Source organism: Gymnodraco acuticeps, unplaced genomic scaffold (assembly GCF_902827175.1).
Source record: "Gymnodraco acuticeps unplaced genomic scaffold, fGymAcu1.1, whole genome shotgun sequence".
Taxonomy (NCBI): Eukaryota; Metazoa; Chordata; class Actinopteri; order Perciformes; family Bathydraconidae; genus Gymnodraco; species Gymnodraco acuticeps.
Genome location: NW_022990191.1, coordinates 102,960 through 123,788, shown reverse-complemented (window position 1 = coordinate 123,788; position 20,829 = coordinate 102,960). Strand labels below are relative to the sequence as shown.

Below are 20,829 nucleotides of genomic sequence, written 5' to 3'. Positions count from 1 at the left end.
GTTTTTTAGTGGATGAGTACTGCAGATATCACTGTTAAATCATTTGATCATTGGTTTTATTATGAAAACGTCGAGACCGGAAATACTGTTTTCAACCCGTAACTTTACATGGAAGCTTGCCGCATATACACGTTCTCCTGACGAAACCTCAAATCATCTTCGTAATATCTATCAAACTATAGATCCTACATAACGACTGGACGTGGATTCTAAAAGTACAATATATACTTCTCGCTAGAAATCTAATCAAAAAGCGTTTTAATGGCCAAACTATCCTACAATTTAGGATTTTACAGAGAGGGTTATTTGTGAATAAACGACCCTCTGTAACATTTGCATTCAACGGGAGCATTGCTCGTAATAAGGGCTTGAACAATCGACCCATTTGGTCGTATGAGTTGGAGGACTTGTTGGGGTAAAGATGTGCCTTTTTACGCACCGCCTTCACTGTGTTTACCTTCATCAGAACAGCTTAAGAGTGACTGCAGGCTGCTACGTGTTAACCACACACACACACCTCTACACACATCTAACTGCCCGATTACTCCCCCTTTTATTAGTTGTATGAAGGAGATGTCCAGTCACCAAGACACATGATGTGTATGTGTGTGTGTGTGTGTGCTCTGCCCAGCTCTGTGTGTTTGTCCGACACCGGCATTTGACCATGCATTTGACTCCATAGGTAGCCTATATGCGGGTGTTCCCAAAATAAATTTGTTTAATCGTAATCTCGATGTACTAAATGCTATCGGAGTGCACCGGCACGAACGTCACTATACGAACGTCACTATATACACACACACACACACACACACACACACACACACACACACACACACACACACACACACACACACACACACCACACACACACACACACACACACACACACACACACACACACACACACACACACACACACACACACACACACACACACACACACACACACACACACACAGACACACACACACACACACACACACACACACACACACACACACACACACACACACACACACACACACACACACACACACACACACACACACACACACACACACACCTCGTTTTTTTGGTTTTCCGTTTTTCCGAAAAACGACACCGGTTATTTTTTAAACGTTGTTAATATGTTTTGGATGCTTATTGTTCTAGTATTTGTTCAGGCTGTTACATACAATTAGCCTCTATTGCTACCTGCTGGTGAGTAAATATTAAAATCAGTTGTCAAAATTGACAACCGGTCCGCGATTTTTTTTTTTTTTTTATCTGCCGGTCCTTGGCATAATAAAGGTTAGGAACCCCTGGTTTATTGCACCTCAAACATTAAAAATAATCAAGAGTTCAGTGTTTCTGTACTTCCTCTAAGAAGAAAGGACAGTAAAAGAAGAGCTCTGTGGCTTCAGGCTCGATCGCCGTTCAAATGACAGCGTTGTTTCCCCCAAAAGTGGGCGGGGCCGTAAAGTCACGTAGATGTTACTCTCATCTATGAAAATCGATAGCCTACCAGTGGCGTTTTCTCCTGGAGGCCAAGGGAAGCCAGGCTTCCCCTATTTTTTCGGATTGTAGTTATAATTTTAATAAATAAATAAAAACACTTCGCTTAGTTTCGGAAATTCTTTGTTGTGTGTTGCTGCCAGCCCGTCTCTCCCCCATTCTCGAGTATTTTACAAAGAGTGAAACAGCGCCCCTCTAGATGTTATGGTGAAACAGTAGATTGCACTCTGTTGCAAGAGGAGGCTAGCCGAAATGGGCTTCCCTTGGTGAAAAAAAATGGAGGGATTGACCAATCAGACAAGCCTCACGTCATGCCTCACGTCATGCCCCTGCCAACCTTTGATTAGTCAGGGCCATGCCAAGGGAAGCCAGAGGCGGCTGGCTTCCCTTGCTTTACAATCCAATCAAATCGCATCAACTTAGTGTTGCAGTGACGCCTCCTAAAACCCGGAAGTAAGCTGCGCTCGGTTTCCCTCGACAAAAAAGCAATGGGATTTCTCCATAGGATTTTGGAAAATAGCTCAAAATAAGGTCAGTGGAAAACGAACCAGTTAGATAAATGCACATTGTGTTCAGTCGGATAATATCCACATGTCTACCCTACTTTTATAATTTTAAATACTTTTATAAATCTAATCGATAGAAGATAGATACCGTCACTGCACCACTCTCACCGCCGTTAGAAAGTAGCAAGCAACTGAAGCAAGTGCAATTATGGAGGGTGGAGATTTGGAGTATTTAATCAAAAATAATTGTGCTAAACTTCCGCTACAGCAGCAACAACAAATACAATCTGATGACAGGCCGATGCCCAAACTGGATCTGTGTACAGCGAGAAAAAAAGGAGCGAATCGGACGTAAAACGTTAAAGGTCTCCTGATTTAGTTTGTGAATGAATGCTTATTAGAGTTTCGGCTGGAGAGTGCGTGCGGACCTGTCGGTTAGATAACAGGCGTGTGTAAGTCCTGCATCTGTAGGCCTATGATACAAATGTGTGTAAAATGATACCGGGTGCTGTAATCACTCATCTGGTTACGTTATTACATTGACCACCACACTCCCGATCCAAAAGAAAGGACGTATTATTGGCTTCCCCTAATTATTTTCCCACGCCACGCTACTGTAGCCTACTGCTATATTTAACCATATATCGAGCCCGATCGTCGATTTCTAATGGCTTAATGCAATTTTTTGCCTGTCTGGCCATTGGAATGGGGCTCTTTGAAGATCCAAAAATCTCCAGTTTTCTTACATTTCTGATCGGATTGGCAAAAACTTCAGAATTGGTATTGACCGCCGTTCAACTGACAGCGTTGTTTTTCCCAAAAAGTGGGCGGAGCCGTTATTTTTGCCTGGAAGTGACGCATTTATTCTCTCTCATCTATTGAAAAAAAAAAAGGAAAACAAATATTAATGCATGAATCAGGGTTTCAGCAGCAGAGGAGGAGAGTGATAGGCGGAGACGGGCAATGTTTTGGAGGTGGAAAAAGGCGGTCCTGGTGATGTGATTGATGTGGTGGTTGAATTTGAGCTGACTGTCGAAGATGACTCCGAGGTTGCGGATGTGAGGGGGGGAGATAGAGTGTGGCTGTCAATGGTGAAGTTGAAATTCTGGATGGCTTTGGTACGGGATGGGGGGCCGATGATGATGTCTGATTTGGCACTGTTCAGTTGGAGATAGTTTGTTTGCATCCATGCTTTTATTTCTGAGAGACAGTTGGTGAGAGTGGAGTGTGCTGTGGGGGTGATGGTTTTTGTTGATATAAAGTTGGATGTCATCGGCGTAGCAATGAAATTGAAGGTTGTGGCGACGAATTATTTTGCCAAGTAGGATTTTCATGTAGAGGATGAAGAGGAGGGGGCCAAGCACCAAACCCTGGGGGACGCCTTGGGACAGAGGAGCAGTGGAGGAGGTGCAGTTGTTGATGTTGATAAACTGATGTCTGTCGGTGAGGTAGGATTTCAGCCAGGAGAGTGCAGTGTCGGTGATGTTGAGTGACGATTCGAGGAGGGACAGCAGGATGGTGTGGTTGATGGTGTCAAATGCTGCGGTGAGGTCGAGGAGGATGAGGATGTTAAGGTTGCCGGAGTCAGAGGAGAGGAGGAGGTCGTTTGTGATTTTCAGAAGAGCTGTTTCTGTGCTGTGTTTTGATCGGAAACCGGATTGAAATGGCTCAAAGAGGTCATTGGAGCTGAGGTGGGATTTAAGTTGTGAGGCAATGACACGTTCAAGTATTTTTGACAGAAAGGGGAGATTTGAGATGGGCCGGAAGTTGGACATGATGTCAGGTGTGAGTCCAGGTCTTTTGAGAATGGGTGTGACAGCAGCGAGTTTGAGAGAGGGGGGAACTGATCCAGATCTGAGGGAGGAGTTAATGATGGTGGCGATGAGTTGGGAGATGGCAGGGAGGCTCTCTTTAACACATTTGGAGGGCATTGGGTCAAGTGTGCAGGTGGAGTTAATTCTAGTCATGAAGTCAGACAGTTGCATGGGGGTCACAGGGGAGAAGTGGGACAGGGGCTGTGAGGTGAAGGGGGGAGAGGGGGGTGCTGATGAGGGTGTCAGATTGCTGTAAATGTTGCTGATTTTGGTTTGGAAAAACGAGAGGAAGGAGTTGCACTGTTCGGTGGTGAAGGATGAGGTGGCGTTGTCACAGGGTTTGAGAAGTTTGCTGATGGTGGAGAACAGACGCTTGGGGTTGCTGGAGCCAGACTGAATCAGTTGTGAGTAGTAATTAGACCGGGCTGCTTTGAGTGCGTTACTGTACTGCTGGAGATAGTCTTTGTAGATTTGAAGATGGACTGTTAGTGTGGTTTTCTTGTGTTGGCGTTGAAGTTGACGTTTCCTTGATTTCATTTGGCGGAGTTCGGGGGTATACCAGGGGGCGGAGTGTATGAAAGAGACATTTTGTTTTTTTGTGGGGGCCAGTTCATTGAGACTAGGGATGCATATCGTTGACTTTTTTACGATACCGATACCACTGAACGATACCGATACTCAACCGATACATATCGTGATACTTTGAAAATGTATCATCCGACAATTACTCCCAAGAAGCGCTTTACGATATAGTTAACATGTCAAATGAATATTAAATTCAATTGTGGGACTTATTGGACCTTTTAGTACTGAACAAACATTGAAAAATACATACAAAATATGAAGAAAACCGATTATGGAATATCTTTTATAACACATCAGGTGTGCCGTGTGAATAGCACATCTTGTCAATGCAAACAGACCGTTATAGCACCGTTATAATTAATGTTAAACCTGAGATTCGACTAGAGAACAAATACATAATAGAATAATGGTCATGAGATCTCGGCATTGCACAAACAAACAAATCTCATCTTTAAAATCAACATTTACCTTCACTGGTGAGAGAAAACAAATCCCATCACAGTTCATTTGTGGGACTTTTACCTTTCTAGTATTGAACAAACAATGAAAAATACATAAAATATGAAGAAAAACGATTATGCAATCTAATTTATAACACCCGCCATCACGGGCCACGGACTCACTTTTAAAATTAATTTAAAAATATATATATATATATATATATATATATATATTTTTTAAAGTATCGAAACCGGATCTGATTTCGGTACGGTATACCGTAGCCACCAGTAACCGGTATTTCGGTAATACCGGATACCGGTATGCATCCCTAATTGAGACAGAAGGAGAGGGTGCTGTTATAATAGTCCACAAGTTCAGATGGGTTTTCAGAAAGTGGGGGGGGGGGGGGGGGGGGAGACAGACATCTTGCAGGTAATGGAAGCAGTGAGTGCTGAAGGTGTGATGGATTTGAGATTTCTCTAGGTTATTGTGCGTTTTTGCTTTTGGGAGGGGATGATTATGGCCTGGGCCCAGGAGTTCAACATTTTTAATCCCTATCTGATCAGATCAGATTTGGATTTTAGGGAGTTCAAAACCAAAAAACAGGATTAGGATCACTTTGATATCCGATCAGATCAGGAAATCCAATCCAAGCTTTAATCTGGATCAGATCTTCAAAATGGGTAGTTCAAACCGACAACACAGGATTGGGATCAGTTTGATCCCAAAAAACTGGATTATCCTGATCCCACAAGAGGGGTGGATTTCCAGTGGATTACCAGAGCAAAATGTACTGTACAATTTATTTAAAAATATGTTTCAATTTAAATAAGATGGCAAGGTTTGTTAACTGAAATAATACCCAATTCTTAGCCTTCATGGGAAATACATTTTATTATTTTCATTTTTGCTCACGTTTGTGGTGGTCAATTTTGTTTTCAACCAAATGTTGATGACATAAATGTTTATGCTCATGAAAGTATCACAGCAAAGATTGTCAATCACAAATGTAATTTAGATTAAAGTAAAAATATCTTCAACAAAAAAAAAGTCCATCATCTGTCATCACCTTTCAAATTAAAAAATATAATTAGACATTATAGATGTCTGCAATGTGGTCTCTTGTCTTCCTTGTATTATTTTTCATATCCACTAGATGGCGATCAGTAGGATTAAAGCACTGATATTCAGGATTTAGTTATCTTGAAAAGTCGTAATCTGGATCAGGCTGATCCTATCCTGAATTGCTTTTAACTCCAGGGACAACATTTGGCCGACTTGTCTGATCCTGGATCACAAAAAATAGGATTTCAAAATCTGATCGGATCTGATTGAGATTAAAAGTTTTGAACTCCTGGGCCCATGTGATCAGAGATGTGGAGATTGAGGCTGGACAGATGATGGATGGTGAGACCAGTGGAGCAGACCAAGTCCAGGATGTGACCACGGCTGTGTGTTGGGAAGTTGATGTGTTGAGAAAAGTTGCAGCAGTGAAGGGCTTCCTTAAATTCAGAGGCATATTTGCAGGTCGGGTCGTCAACATGAATGTTAAAATCACCTAAGAGGAGAACAGATGGGGATATGGCAGAAAGCTGAGTGAGAATGTCAGAAAGGTCGGAGAGAAAGGAGGAGTTTGGCTTTGGGGGACGGTAGATGATGGCTGTGACCAGGGGAGTGGGACCAGAGAGTTTGAAGATCCGGTGTTCAAATTAAGAAACATCAGGGATGGGGATTATGGTAGCTTTTATTTCCTTTCTGGTAATAGCAGCTATACCACCACCCCGCCCTTGTGGGCGAGGTTTGTCAATGTATGTGAATACTGCTGGGGTGATTTGATTTATAGAGAAATACTCCAGGGGTTTTTGCCATGTTTCGGTCAGATACAGAAAGTCCAGGTTATTGTCTTTAATGAATTCATTCAGAATGTGGCTTTTATTGTGGACGGAGCGTGTGTTGAGCAGGGCTGCTCTGAGGTGACGTTGCATTGGGAGGGGTTGTGTGGACCGGGGGAGTGGAAGGAGATTGGTCAGATTCACGTGTTGTTTGACCGTGGTTTTTCATACCACTGCTACGCTGACGACACCCAATTCATTCTGTCCTTTCCCCGCTCAGAGACCCAGGTCGTCGCACGCATCTCTGCTTGTCTAGCTGACATCTCTCAGTGGATGTCTGCTCATCACCTCAAGCTCAACCTTGACAAGACTGAACTGCTTTTCCTTCCGGGAAAAGATTGTCCCACTCTTGACCTGACAATCAACATCGGCACCTCTGTTGTTTCCCCGACTCAGACTGCAAGGAATCTGGGTGTGATCCTTGATAACAACCTGTCCTTCACTGCAAACATCGCTGCTACAACCCGTTGCTGCAGATACATGCTTTAAAACATCAGGAAGATTCGTCCCCAGCTGACCCAGAAAGCCACGCAGGTTCTGGTCCAGGCTCTCGTCACCTCACGCCTAGACTGCTGCAACTCCCTCCTTGCTGGTCTACCTGCATGTGCCATCCGACCTCTGCAGCTCATCCAGAATGCAGCGGCTCGTCTGGTCTTCAACCTTCCTAAATTTTCCCACACCACTCCGCTCCTCCGCTCCCTTCACTGGCTTCCGGTAACTGCTAGAATCCACTTCAAGACACTGGTACTTGCATACCATGCTGCGAATGGATCTGGCCCTTCCTACATCCAGGACATGGTTAAACTGTACACCCCAGCACGTGCACTATGCTCTGCATCAGCCAAACGACTCGCTGCACCCTCGCTGCGAGGGGGACCCAAGTTCCCATCAGCAAAAACATGTGGGTTTGCTATCCTGGCTCCAAAATGGTGGAATTAACTCCCCATTGACATCAGGACAGCAGAAAGCCTGCACATCTTCCGGCGCAGACTGAAAACTCATCTCTTTCGACTCCACCTCGAGCGATAGAATTACTAACAAAGAACTGCTAACAGAGCACTTATATACTAATAAAGGACTGGCTTATCTATAGCCAGTTGAGTAGCACTTGAAATGTTTGGCTCTATGAAACCTGATGTACTTATATGATTCTGTTTTCTTCAAGGTTGTGTCTTCCTGGTCGAATGTACTTATTGTAAGTCGCTTTGGATAAAAGCGTCAGCTAAATGCAATGTAATGTAATAATGTAATGTTTGTTGTGATGGCGTAGTGTGGGCGTGTGACAGGACCGAATGGACGGGATGGAGTGTGGAGACGTGGAATGAAATAAAAACGTACAGCCAGAGCCTCTGTGTGGAGGACGGCGTTTGCGGAGTATTTCATTATCTGCGAGGATGTCCATGCAGTCCGGAGACAGGCGGTTATTAAAGGAGTGGAGATCTGACAGGGAGTAGAGAGGCGGCATGATCTGGTGAAGTGGCGCGAGCACGGAGCTAGCTAATGCTGGGGACCCGGGCAGCAGAGACCAGGAGCCGGATGACCGTGGAAGAAGGAGCGGTGTGAGTCCAGATAAAATGAGAAGGATAATCCACAGCATATCAGGAGAATAATTCCAGTGGTTTCCGGAGGAGAATCGTAGGAGGGGCTGACAGCCTGGAGCAGAGTGGGAGCCGGGTGACTAGCTTGTTAGCTAGCTTGATAGCCACCGGCTGTAGGCGGCAGGGATAGACGACGTCAGCGGGGAAGCCGACTGATCGCAGCGGGATGGGAAGACCCAGACGAGCCGCGGAGTTAGGGTGGAGTTGGGGTGGAGACAGAAATGTTAGCTCAGCAGACTTCGGGGAGCCGAGGAGCATCTAGGTAATGCTAGCTAGCGGGCTAGGGACCGGTGAGCAGGAAAGAGCCAGCAGGTAGGAGATGACAACACAAAGGTCTGTGTCGATTCGATAGAGAGATGCTGCTATTTTTGCTGATGACTGACGTTTAAAAAGTAGGGAGTCAGACAGGAGAGGTTCTGATCTGGACTAAAGAACAAGATTTGGGGCAGAGGAGCGGCGAACAAACAACGCCAGCACCCTCGGCGACCCGGGAAAAAAGTGAAAACTACCCTTGGATAAGGGTAAGGTAGACTAAAAGCTTTAGGAATCCAAAGTACAACATATAATAAGTACCCTGTATCAAGATTGATGCAAAACAAGTGATATTTGACCTTTTTCTCTAAAAAGGTCAAATGTCACTTGTTTTGCATCAAAAAGGTTTAGCAAAAAAAACTCAGAGGTGATATGGGTGGAAATGGCAGTTTTTACCATTTCTCTGGAATCCATTGGTCGATTTTGGTGATTGACGCCTCTTTTTGACCGTTAGAGCCAATAGAATCGAAGGGGAATTTCCACTTACACACACAACCATTGAGAAATGAGAGCTATGCGCACGCAGTTTTGCACGAGAGCGAATCTCTCGCTCTGACATCTGGAAACGGAAAAGCAGGTTTATTGCTTATCGATGATCAGAAATCATTTCAAAGGGACACAGACATATTGGATTAACTTCAGCAGCGTTTTTATCGTTTTAATGCCATTGAAGAGCACTTTTGACCAGACAACGACAAAGGTAAGCCATTTTGCCGTTTTTAGCTACCTAGCGCCACATGTTTTGATGTCTGTTCTTGTTAATATCTTTGCGAGTTCTTATCATGGAGTGATGATGTATGTACCGATCGATTCTGTGTATTCTCACTATGCGAAACGATGGGTTGGACGTGCAGCTACGATAAGTAATAAGCAGGGGTGCACATAACTTTTTTGCCCTGGTTCTCAAAGGAGCACCTGGAGATGTTGCTTGGTGCTCATCCTTAAAATGAAATAATCCGTAACTTTTGAGGGGTCTTGACTTTATTTGCCAGACACACGGCACTGAACACACATGCAGAGGTGAACACAGAACACACATGCAGAGGTACAAGACAACATTAGCACGACCAGTAATCCTACAAGCTGTCATCACTACCCTCCTGACTGTTCTCCTCACTGTCTTCCTCTCTGTCAGACATGGTAGCTGATGATGTAGGCCTACTTCTTTCTCTCTGGTTGAGTCTGCGATTAGCTGCTTGCATCCACAAGTCAACAGCTGGGTTTGGGTCGAAAGTCTCTGTTGTCATCTTAGACAAGTGGATGTAATCAAATAAGTATGTGAACATAACCAATAACCTACCATAGCCAATAACAAATTAATGTAACTTATTTTATTTGTGTTGTTCATTCATATCTTATTTTACCTTAACATTTATTTATTTATGCATATTTGTTTTTATCTCTCCAGTTTTAAAGGATATTTTTGGTTACTGTCCTATAGTATACATTGGAATGATTTCACACCTGTTTATCCCAATAATTATAAAGGAGTGCCTTGGAAATGTGTGTTTACATAAATTGTGACCAAACAGTTTGAACTTAGACTAAAGTGAACTACAGATGTAGCACTTCATTTCAGACGCCTACCCGTGCGGGTCCGTGATCTGCACGGGGTGGGCCCCTGCTGAAAAGGGGCCCACCCAGCCCCGCAGGACTTGATACGCCCCCTTGATAAATAAATGTAATTTTAATGAAACCAGCTGCAATGGATCATGGATCCACCAGGGGGAGCCGTGAAAAGCTGCCAAACTGGAACTCATGTGAAATAAACAGCTGATAGATCTACAGATATCTGATCGGATATTTGTTAAGATCCATCTGTCACGGATAGGATCCTATTATGTGCTAAATAAGAGACATGTAACCATTTACAAAACATCACCATGTTTTTATTTAACAAAATAATGTTGTTTAATTCACGTTGGCGTAAGTACAAAACCATCGCTATGTTTTTTCATCAGGAAATGCAGCCCGGCTCAAACAAACGATTTTCAATCATCATCCTCACGATCATTTAATGTATCATATGTTCGCGAATTGAAATGAATGCACTAATACATGTAGTTTAATCCACGTGAGTTTACAACAACACAAATAATCGCTTTGTTTTTATATCACATCCGACCGGAAGCAAATGCAGCACGGCTCTCACTACCGATCATCCTAATCCCACGGGCAAACAATAATATGTACAGTGTTAATAGTTTACTGTATTATTAGTGTCTAATATTACTGCTATAACAATCACACATTGAGTTGTTAAAATCAGACCGTCGTTTTTTTTTAAACAGTCTGAATGAAACGGCAGCTCTCAGGTGATCAGGTGTGTGTTTACCAGTGTTGGGACTAACGTGTTACAAACTAACGCATTACTGTAACGCAACTACCTTTTGCGGTAACTAATAACGTTACTAGTTACCTATTCCCATTCAGTAACGCCGTTATAGTTACTGTGATTTAAATGGGTGCGTTACTGCGTTACATTATGTGATGGAACTGAACCGAATCTCCCTGTGGATGTAGCTTACAGGCGAATACAGCGATGTCCTCTCACAGTACCATGGAAAAGTGACCAGAGAGGAGTGATGATTGGTTAACGCAGGGTAACATTTCAGGGTAAGCCAATCAGAGACAGAGTTGGGCGGGTCTTGCCTTATGGGGAAAATACAGACACACAAACACTTGCTAACACATACACGGCAACGCTCACCACCAGCACACACACACACACACACACACACACACACACACACACACACACACACTATGGCAGATGCAAGTATCAGCGAGAGCAGCAGCGCATTTACAACTTGGAGATATAACCACTATTTTCAATTTGTGGGGATAAAGGACGCACAAAATATTATGGTCAAATGTAAACTGTGTGCAGGACAAAAAGCATTGTCCACATCGAATAACAGCAATGCCAATCTCCTGAAGCACCTAACTAATGTACATGAGGCTATAAAACTAGTCGCCAAAGACCCCACCGTCTCAACCACCGGCAGTGACCCACATGGAGCAACACCATCTAAACAGCCACGATTTTTTTAAAATCGCCACATGTCACCCAGAGTCAACTAAACAGATTGATTGCTGAAAATAGTTTGTTTGTCTTCAGTGTCAGTCTGACAGTTTATTATTTATCTAATTGTTACTGCCAAAAGAGTGTAGTTCTTGTTTAATTGTTACACTGCCAAAATAGTGTAGTTGTTGTTAATGTGTACACTGTGGTGATTGACATTATTCACCCACGGATATATGGGTTGGGGTATTGTTCTGCACGGACATTTTAGTGAACCGGACTTCCTGTTTCCGCCGGTCTTCGCTTCCCGGGAATGAAGTTGTTCACAATGGTTTTCAGATGCTAAATAAAAGTCTAGCTTGTACCTTTGATACCCCGCCTCCGACTCCCGTCTCTCGGCACAACAACACTGCCAAAAGAGTGTAGTTGTTTTTATTTCATATTGCACTACTTAGAACTTGATTGTTGAGGCTACAATAAAGATGCCTGCTTTATTGTTATTGCACAGATTACAGGTACTGAGACAACGAAATGCAGTTTAGCTTCTAACGGTGCAACAAGCAGTAAAGTGAAAAGTAATGTACACAATCTACAGAATCAAATATAGAATGAATTGAATGATGAATAAACAGTGAGCTTGGGTATGAATACACTAGCAGCCTGTGAGCAGTATTAACAGTGTGTATGAATATGCTAAGATATATAAAGTATGAAAACGGTAAGCAGTGCAAGTATAGTATAAAATATATGGATATTAATTTCATGAAAACATTGTGGAACAATGATGAAAAATGTGAATGGAAGTGGCGACGTAAAACTGACATAAAAAAAAAAAAAAATCAAATGTCTTTTGAGAAGCCCCCACCCCCCATGTTGCCTATGCTGTTTGCTGCAAACTCTTTGTTTAAAACTAATTGGCCATCGGAATGTGTGGAGTAAGTCTCCCAAGGGGGGTGGTCATATTCCACAGCTCTCCCCCCCCGCTCCTGTGATCTCCCAACCCCCAGTCTGTAGGTTTGTGTTCGCATATTTCAGTGTTAATTTTGGCAGCTGTTTTTGATTTAGTCTTAAGACGAAAATGGTTATTAGTTTTAGTCACATTTTAGTCATTCCTATCCTTCGTAGTTTTAGTCGACGAAAACTCAAAACGTGTTAAGTCAACTTTTAGTCAATGAAAAATGACATTTTAGTCAACTTTTAGTCAAAATGTGTCTCTATAGTCTCTGAATGCTCCGTCCCCGGCAGATCTCTGTGTCCGCTGCAGCATGTCTGTTAGGCCCCGCCCCCCGCACACAGAGAGACACAGAGAGATCGCTCTTCTGGAGTGAAGAGAGCGGAAATAATGATATTGCAAGTTAGAAACGTAAGATGCATTTTGACAGACAAGATGGACACTTGGGGGAAAATATGCAGCATTTTGAATGTCCGATAGTCCACCATTAAGACCTTAGTCCCGTCTCGTCAACGAAAACTAATTATACATTTCGTCATAGTTTTCGTTATCAAGAATCTATTTTTAGCTCGTCATCGTCTCGTCTTAGTCATGTAAAAAAGGTTGTTGACGAACATTTTTCGTCATAGTTTTCGTTGACGAAATTAACACTGGCATATTTAAACTGTCACTTTCTGTTGTTTCTATCGCGCATTGCCGGAATGAAAGGGTCTGTGCCGGAAACATAAAACATTTAATAAAAGTGAAAAACAATGAACAAGACTTAACGTATTCATCATAATTAATTATATTTATTCCGTTTGGATGTAGGATTTTTGACTTTGTTTAGAGCAGTGATCTTCTCTGCAGCGGAGAGCTAAGCGCTGTCAGACCGGACCTAACCCTCAAAAGTATTATCATCTGAAATTAAACATTATGTTATTAATATTAAATACATAAGTATTTTTACAACTTGTATTTAGAAATACTCTGTTGTAATTATTGATGCATAAATGTGTTCATCCATTCAATGTGACATCTGCTATAATGGGGTTAATGTATGATATTACTTAATAATACAATACATTATAATATATGATAATTACATTTTAGTTTTATTAATTTCTTATTACATAGTTTCTCATTATTATTATTTTTATCGCTCATCTTATTTTTGATTTTATTAATCTGTGTGAATCTGTGCCATCCTGTTTTTAACTCTCACCCTGTTGCTGTTTGAACTACTGAATTTCCCCACGGGATTAATAAAGGTCCATCTTATCTTATCTTAATGTATAAGTTGATTTACTTCAATCTACTGTACTGTGTAAAAACACCCCAACAATATTACAAAAAATATACTGCATAAAGCAAACTATATACTTTATTTGATCTAAAATATTGATGTTTTTTCATTATAGTAGCTTGTGAAAACCATAACAAATAAGTGATTAAATGCTACAGTATTCAACAAACACAACTGCAGAGCTGCAAACATTGCAAACAGACTAAGTTCTACAACACCCAGTTGTCTTTGTGTATTTGTGAATGAAGCGCCATCTTATGGTTAAATCCTGTAATTGAACAAATGGGAACATTTGGCAACGCCCTCTAGCAATTTGGCAACACCCCCAGCTACTGGGATCCGCTGGGCTTTTGACTGGGACACACCCATGTGAGTCCTATCTGGAGTGCTACATCTGTATCTAAACACTCAGAGTCCTTTACCTCACTGAGCTGTAGTCATCAGCCTCTCAGTCTGACTGGAGAGGACTCTCCCTCCACATTATTGTAGAAACATCTTCTTATATCTGTTAGAGCAGCTAGCACCAGATGCTAATAACAACACCGGGCGGTGCGCCCTTCTCTCTCTCACTCTCTCCCTCGCTCACTCGCATTTTGGCTGTGAGCTGCGAGCGCCAGATAAGCCAACATCCCCCATTTTCATCACTTACAGCGCCCATCGTACAGGGCAAATGAAACATGTAACCAGGGTGAAAAAGATGTTACATTTACTTAATTATGAATATTGTTACATCAAGGCCGAAAATTAGGATGAGCCACAACGGTCAAAAATGTTTTTTTCCCTCCCAGAACTGTCAGCGCAGCGCCTCCACAGATCTGGCGCCCTATAGGCGAACCTCTATTACGCCAGTGCTACGGGCCGACCCTGAGTTCATATGCAACTCGCAAATATCTTTCTCTCTCTTTCTCTCCTCTCCCTTCTCTCTCTCCCTCTCCCTCTCTCAATTTTGGTACGCAAATGCGCCTTTTTTCAAATGACCCGGTGCTCTTTTTTTGGCGGAGGTGCGCATGCGCACCAGTTATGTGCAGCCCTGGTAATAAGGGTGTTATGAGTGAGTTTCTGTGCAGTAATGCGTTAGCATTTTCCCGCTCGTGGCTAATTCAGAGGCAGAGCGTTAGCTTTGTGTTTAAATAAAAATTAAAAAAAAAGATCAGTTAGCTGAGTTTCTTCCCGTCACATGGATATAAAACATTCATAGTTTATTGAATATTAAGATGCCCTCAGACGCTGTTTCCTGCAGATGACGCATTTTGGGGGGGGGGGGGGTGTGTAGAACAGGTTAAGTGTAATTTGGCTTCCTATTTTGTATGGACATACTTTTATTTTGAAGGAGAGTTAGCGCTGTTGACAGGAAATTGTTGTTGCTATGGAAACAATGTGATGGAGATTAACGGAGAAAAGTCATATCTACATATAAAGATGGAGAAAGTAAACGATAAAGTGTATGGTTAAGTGTTAGTACCCCCCGAAGAGGCACTAGCTCTTTCGTTGATATTGGAGCTTTCAATAAATTAAAAAATACGAATAACGAAATTGAAACCCGAATAGTACTCCAACGAACAAATATTCGGATATTCGGGTACAGCCCTAGTACAACTTCAGATAAAAATGAACACATAATTAAATATGACCCCTGGTTTGATGATTGACAGGTCACAGAACAATGGGAGCCATCTACCCTTACCCACAATTTAAAGTAATTCACACAGACTATCTCCTCTTTACTCTTCTTCTTCGTTTGTTTTTCACTTAGTTCAGCTGTCAGAACTAAGTGAAAAACAAACAATGGCATAACATATTATTAATATGTCGGGTAGTAATAGATTTATTTATTTTCTTCTCAGAGTGTACCAGAATGCGTAGTTTATATGTTAGTATTTCTAAAATCTCCTCCAGACCCCCATCTGGGGTTGGGTTTTCAGCATGTGTGCCTTTTTATGTTATACAGTTCAGCTTTGATTCCATCATCTCATTAAACCTTTTTTTAAAGCATTCTTTAGTTCTGTGAAGGGATATAAGGGATATATGTACTTTACTTTAATCAATAATGTATGCTGAAAAGCGTATATATTACTGCACAATTTTCTGTTGAATAGATTTGAGTGGTTCAAATTTTCGGGTCGCGATTTATTGACAAAGGAAAAAGTGGGTCACGAGGCCTGACCAGTTGAGAACCACTGCTCTAGGGGAAATGTGTTTTTAATATTGTTTGTTTGAAAGCCAACAAACTGTCTTCTTTAATAAACTGGTCCACAACAGTATTGATGTGTAAGAAGTGTGAATTATAATTATAATTAGTGGGTTAAAACCTGGTTGTTACAGTTTCCGATGATGAGTGCATCTGCAAGCACAAGCTGCCCCACCACCATGCCTTGCTCCAGCGGGGGCACACTGCCCTCCTGCAGACGGTTGCTGTTGACAACCACAGAACTGTTGTCGTTCAGAACTACCACTGGATCTGCCTGTTTGGTAAAAACAGAGAAAAACAACAATGACCCACAACAGACAACTCACTCCTGCCAGATGAAATGTTGCATTAATGTGTTACCATCAGTAACACACCATCAGTCTTGCTCTGTAACAGGTTAAACAGTTATGAGATATTAAGATATGCTAAATACAGAATTAAAGAAACCTTAGGAAAATCTAATCAAACATGGATGATAAAATAGACAACATTGACAGTTTCATTTGGAGGTCAGTTACCTCTACAAAAGCTGCCACTTCCTGTAGAACCAGGTTCCATTCCAGCTGGTCCTCTGTGTTAAACCTCTGTGTGTAATCTTCAATTTCCTCAGATAACTCCTGCAGGTAGCAAACACACATACATTTAAAAGACTGTCATGAACAGCTACAAACACAAACACTTATTTTATAGTTTTAAAGTTGGACTTCTGCTTGACTCACAAAGTAAGATCTAGTACAGGTTTCATATGGCAGTCTCACTCGCCCAGTATTCTAAATGTCTTAAGTGGAGCCTGCAATCAGAGTTTGGTTTGTGAAGCCAGTGTATTTGTTTTGATGTCTGACTAAGAGAAACACTCCACACATTCTCTCTTTTCTATGAACAACAGACGTTTGGTTTGATCCACTTGGCAGAATGAGCTGCTCATGCTGGGTTATAATGAGGAGGGAGGGGGGTTTAATGGGTGAGGAGTTTCTAGTGTCACATGAGGAAGAGAAGGACAATTCTTACTTAATTACCCAAATGCAATCTGTCAGTTCTGTCCTAGCCCCAGCCCTTAGCTTAAAGTTAGCATGGACCTCTACAGCATTGGCAAATGTAATGGCCCCCTCCACAGCAAAGGACCCCCAGTCCCATTGATGGGGAAAGATAATTCCCCAATCTTAGCAAGTACTTTCAGTGTTTCCTTAGCTTTTTTGCCAAGTGGATACAACTTGTCCCCCCCACTGCCACTTCCAACATGGCTAGATAAATCTATTTTGGCCTCTGACTTCTACTTAAATGGTTATAGTGTATATCGTACCGACCGTACTAAAAAAGGTGGTGGCGTTGCCATTTATGTGAAAAATAAGTTTTGTGTAACCAAGATGGTTTCCAAATCTATTAATAAACAACTAGAATTTTTAGCTTTAAATATTGAAGTAGCAAAGGGGCAACAGGTCATGGTGGTGGGCTGCTACAGACCCCCCTCAGCTGTCAAGGACTCTTTATCTTCTTTGGCAAAACTTTTATCTCAACTAGAGTACAAGGAAATAGTACTGCTTGGTGATTTTAACTGGGACTGGTTAACTGCAGTGTCAGAGGATTTTAAAAACCTTTGTATCTCCTTGAATGTTACTCAGATTGTTGACAGTCCTACTCGCCCTAACATTAAGTCCCCAAATAAATCCTCCCTAATTGATCTCATTTTAACTAATGTTCCCCATAAATATTCATCTGTGGGAGTATTTGCGAATGATCTGAGTGATCACTGTGTTGTAGCCACAATTAGGGACACTAAGGTCCAGAAGGTTAAACCTCGCATTATCATTAAGAGAGACAAAAAACACTTTGTGGAGCAGGGTTTTGTTCATGATCTGTTTGATTTTGATTGGGGTAAAATCGATCTGTGTCCTGATGTAGAAACTGCATGGTCTTATTTGTATCTTGGTTTTATGGAAATTATAGATAGACATGCACCCCTGCGTACTTTTAGAGTGAAGGGACGAGACAATCCTTGGTTTTCTGCTGAGCTGTCCAGTCTCCTTCATGAGAGAAACAAGGCCTGGGCAAAGGCTAGGAAATCAAGCTCAGAGGTAGAATGGCTGCGTTTTAGGCAGCTAAGGAATAGCTTCACATCGCAAATCAAAAGTGCTAAATCAAAGTACTATCTGTCAGTAACCACAAAGAATCTGAATAATCCTGGAACATTTTGGAAAGCCATAAAATCGATATCCACCGGTGATATCCGTAATGAGCTACCTCCGTGCCTTACCACAGCATCTGGCTCTATATCGGACAGGGCTACTATGCTAAATTGTTTTAATGAGCATTTTGTGTCTTGTGGCTCTCTGTTTGATTCTGTCACTAACTCTGCTTCTGTGAACACCACAGTCGGTGACTCTGAAAAAGGTGTTTTGGAAAACCCTTTCAGTTTTACTCCTTTTACTGTTGATGTTGTTCGTGAAGCTTTAACCAAGTTAGATCCTAAGAAACCGGCTGGCCCGGACAACGTAGAACCTTTCTTTTTAAAGATAGCTGCAGATGTTATTGCTCCACCTCTCACTACTCTTTTTAACCTCTCCCTCAGCACAAATGCAATTCCAAAAGTATGGAAGTCAGCTTATGTCCTGCCTTTGCTAAAAGGAGGGGAGGCAACTATTTTAAATAACTATAGGCCCATCTCAAAATTATCAGTTCTGGCTAAGGTGCTCGGACGCCTAGTGAGTGAACAGGTAAAGGAGTTTTTATGTACAAATGACATCCTGTCTAAACATCAGTCAGGCTTTAGAAAGCAACACAGCACCATCACTGCCACAATGAAAGTGGTGAATGATGTGGCGAGTATTTTAGACAATAAGCAGATTTGTGCAGCTCTATTTATTGACTTGTCCAAAGCGTTTGATACCGTCGATCATCGCATCTTAAAGCAGAGGCTACTCAGTATCGGTATATCCAGCCATGCAGTGGGGTGGTTTGTGAACTACCTCTCTGAAAGGTCCCAATGTGTTCAGTTTGATGGGCTGTCTTCTGAGTGGTTAAACATTGCTAATGGTGTTCCTCAAGGCTCTGTTTTAGGTCCACTTTTATTCTTCATATATATCAACAGTTTAGGTGAAAATGTGGATGAAGCTACTTTACATTTTTATGCGGACGATACCGTTATGTACTGTGCAGGTCCCTCCATTCAGGAGGCTGGTGTGAAATTACAGGCTGTTTTTAACATTATTCAGACTCAGCTCTCTGAACTAAAGCTTCTTTTAAATGTTGAGAAAACCAAGGTAATGCTCTTTTCAAAAGCTAAAAAGACACCAGAGCCTGTTTTAGATATTGTAACGACGCAAGGAATAAAACTTGAAGTGGTTACCTGTTACAAATACCTTGGTATCTGGCTTGATGATTGTCTCACTTTTAAACTTCATGTCAATAACCTGCTTGAAAAGCTGAGGGTTAGGCTAGGTTTCTTCTACAGGAACAAGTCCTGTTTCTCGCTTGAGGCCAGGAAAAGGCTAGTCACTGTGACCTTTTGACCTGTGCTGGACTATGGTGATTTGATCTATATGAATGCACCTGCCCATTGCCTGGTCAAGTTAGATGCTGCGTATCACAGCGCGCTAAGATTTGTGACAAACTGTAAAGCATTAACCCATCACTGTACCCTGTATGCAAGGGCTGGTTTGCTTTCACTAACTGTACGGAGGCTCAGTCACTGGTACATTTGTATATACAAAGCCATGTTAGGGAAACTTCCATCCTACATCTGCTCCCTGATCTCACGGCGAATTGTAAGTGGCTACTGCCTGAGATCGCATGCTGTGGTTTTATTAAATGTGCCAACTGCTAGGACTGTCTTAGGGAAGACAGCTTTTAGATGTGCAGCTCCTCTGTCTTGGAATAGTCTGTGCTACTCTATCGGAAGCTATTGGTACCTGTAAAAGTGGATAGTTATGTAAATTGTAATCCCTGTGATGATGATGTAAGATGTCCTTTTGTTGTTCTGTTAATGTTTTTATGTTTCATGTGGAACCTACTTGAGCAGGTCTCCCTTGTAAAAGAGTTCAATGGGATTTATCTGGATAAATAAAGGTTTGAAATGAAATGAACACACACAGTTGAAAGTGGAGATAAAGACCACTGGCCCTACCTACCTATTAACAGAGCACACACACACACACCTGGAACAGCTCACTTCAACCCTGAAGGAAATCAGGACCCTCTCAATAAAACCTGCTCTCCTCTCCTGCACCACAGCAGGCTACTGCTCTTTACAGCAGCCTGGTAGACCCCCCACAGCAGCCTGGTAGACCCCCCACAGCAAGAGAACAACTAGAAATGACCAAACTGCACCATGTTCTTTCTTCTGTGTGTGTTTCATTCCTTTCTTTTCTGTTATTTGTTAGTATTACTGATGTTTGTTGCAACTGCACTCGTATCCCATGTGGTAAATGATTGTGTGTGATTTGTTCCATTTACTTTCTAACATCCTTTTGGCTGTCCATATCCCATAGTGAGACATTGAAAGGAATGATTTGAATGATGAATGATATCAAAAGATGCAGGAATGTGTCCATGCTCCTCAGGGGTTTTCATCACTTAGCATGCTATAGTTAAGGGAAACTGTATGACATACCTTAACCAAAACTTTGACTAGGTCCATCTTGTTCAGCAGTAGACAGACGACTATGTAGCGAGCATAATATCGAAGCTTCTTCACTACTAACTCCGGCCTGAGGGAAGATAAGTCAATATTACATTTAG

General features: G+C 42.1%; 1 protein-coding gene across 4 annotated transcripts in view; it reads right to left on the bottom strand.

Annotated features, from left to right (window-relative positions):
• The window catches only part of scai (suppressor of cancer cell invasion), a 53,061-nt gene that overhangs the window by 24,465 nt on the left and 7,767 nt on the right, over positions 1-20,829 (bottom strand). For all 4 annotated transcript variants that reach the window (XM_034217896.1, XM_034217898.1, XM_034217895.1 and 1 more), the window contains 3 exons: positions 20,702-20,798; positions 16,614-16,712; positions 16,217-16,369 (listed from right to left, as the gene is read on the bottom strand). In XM_034217896.1, the coding sequence (XP_034073787.1) occupies positions 16,217-16,369; positions 16,614-16,712; positions 20,702-20,798 (349 nt within the window). The remainder of the gene's footprint in view (positions 1-16,216; positions 16,370-16,613; positions 16,713-20,701; positions 20,799-20,829) is intronic.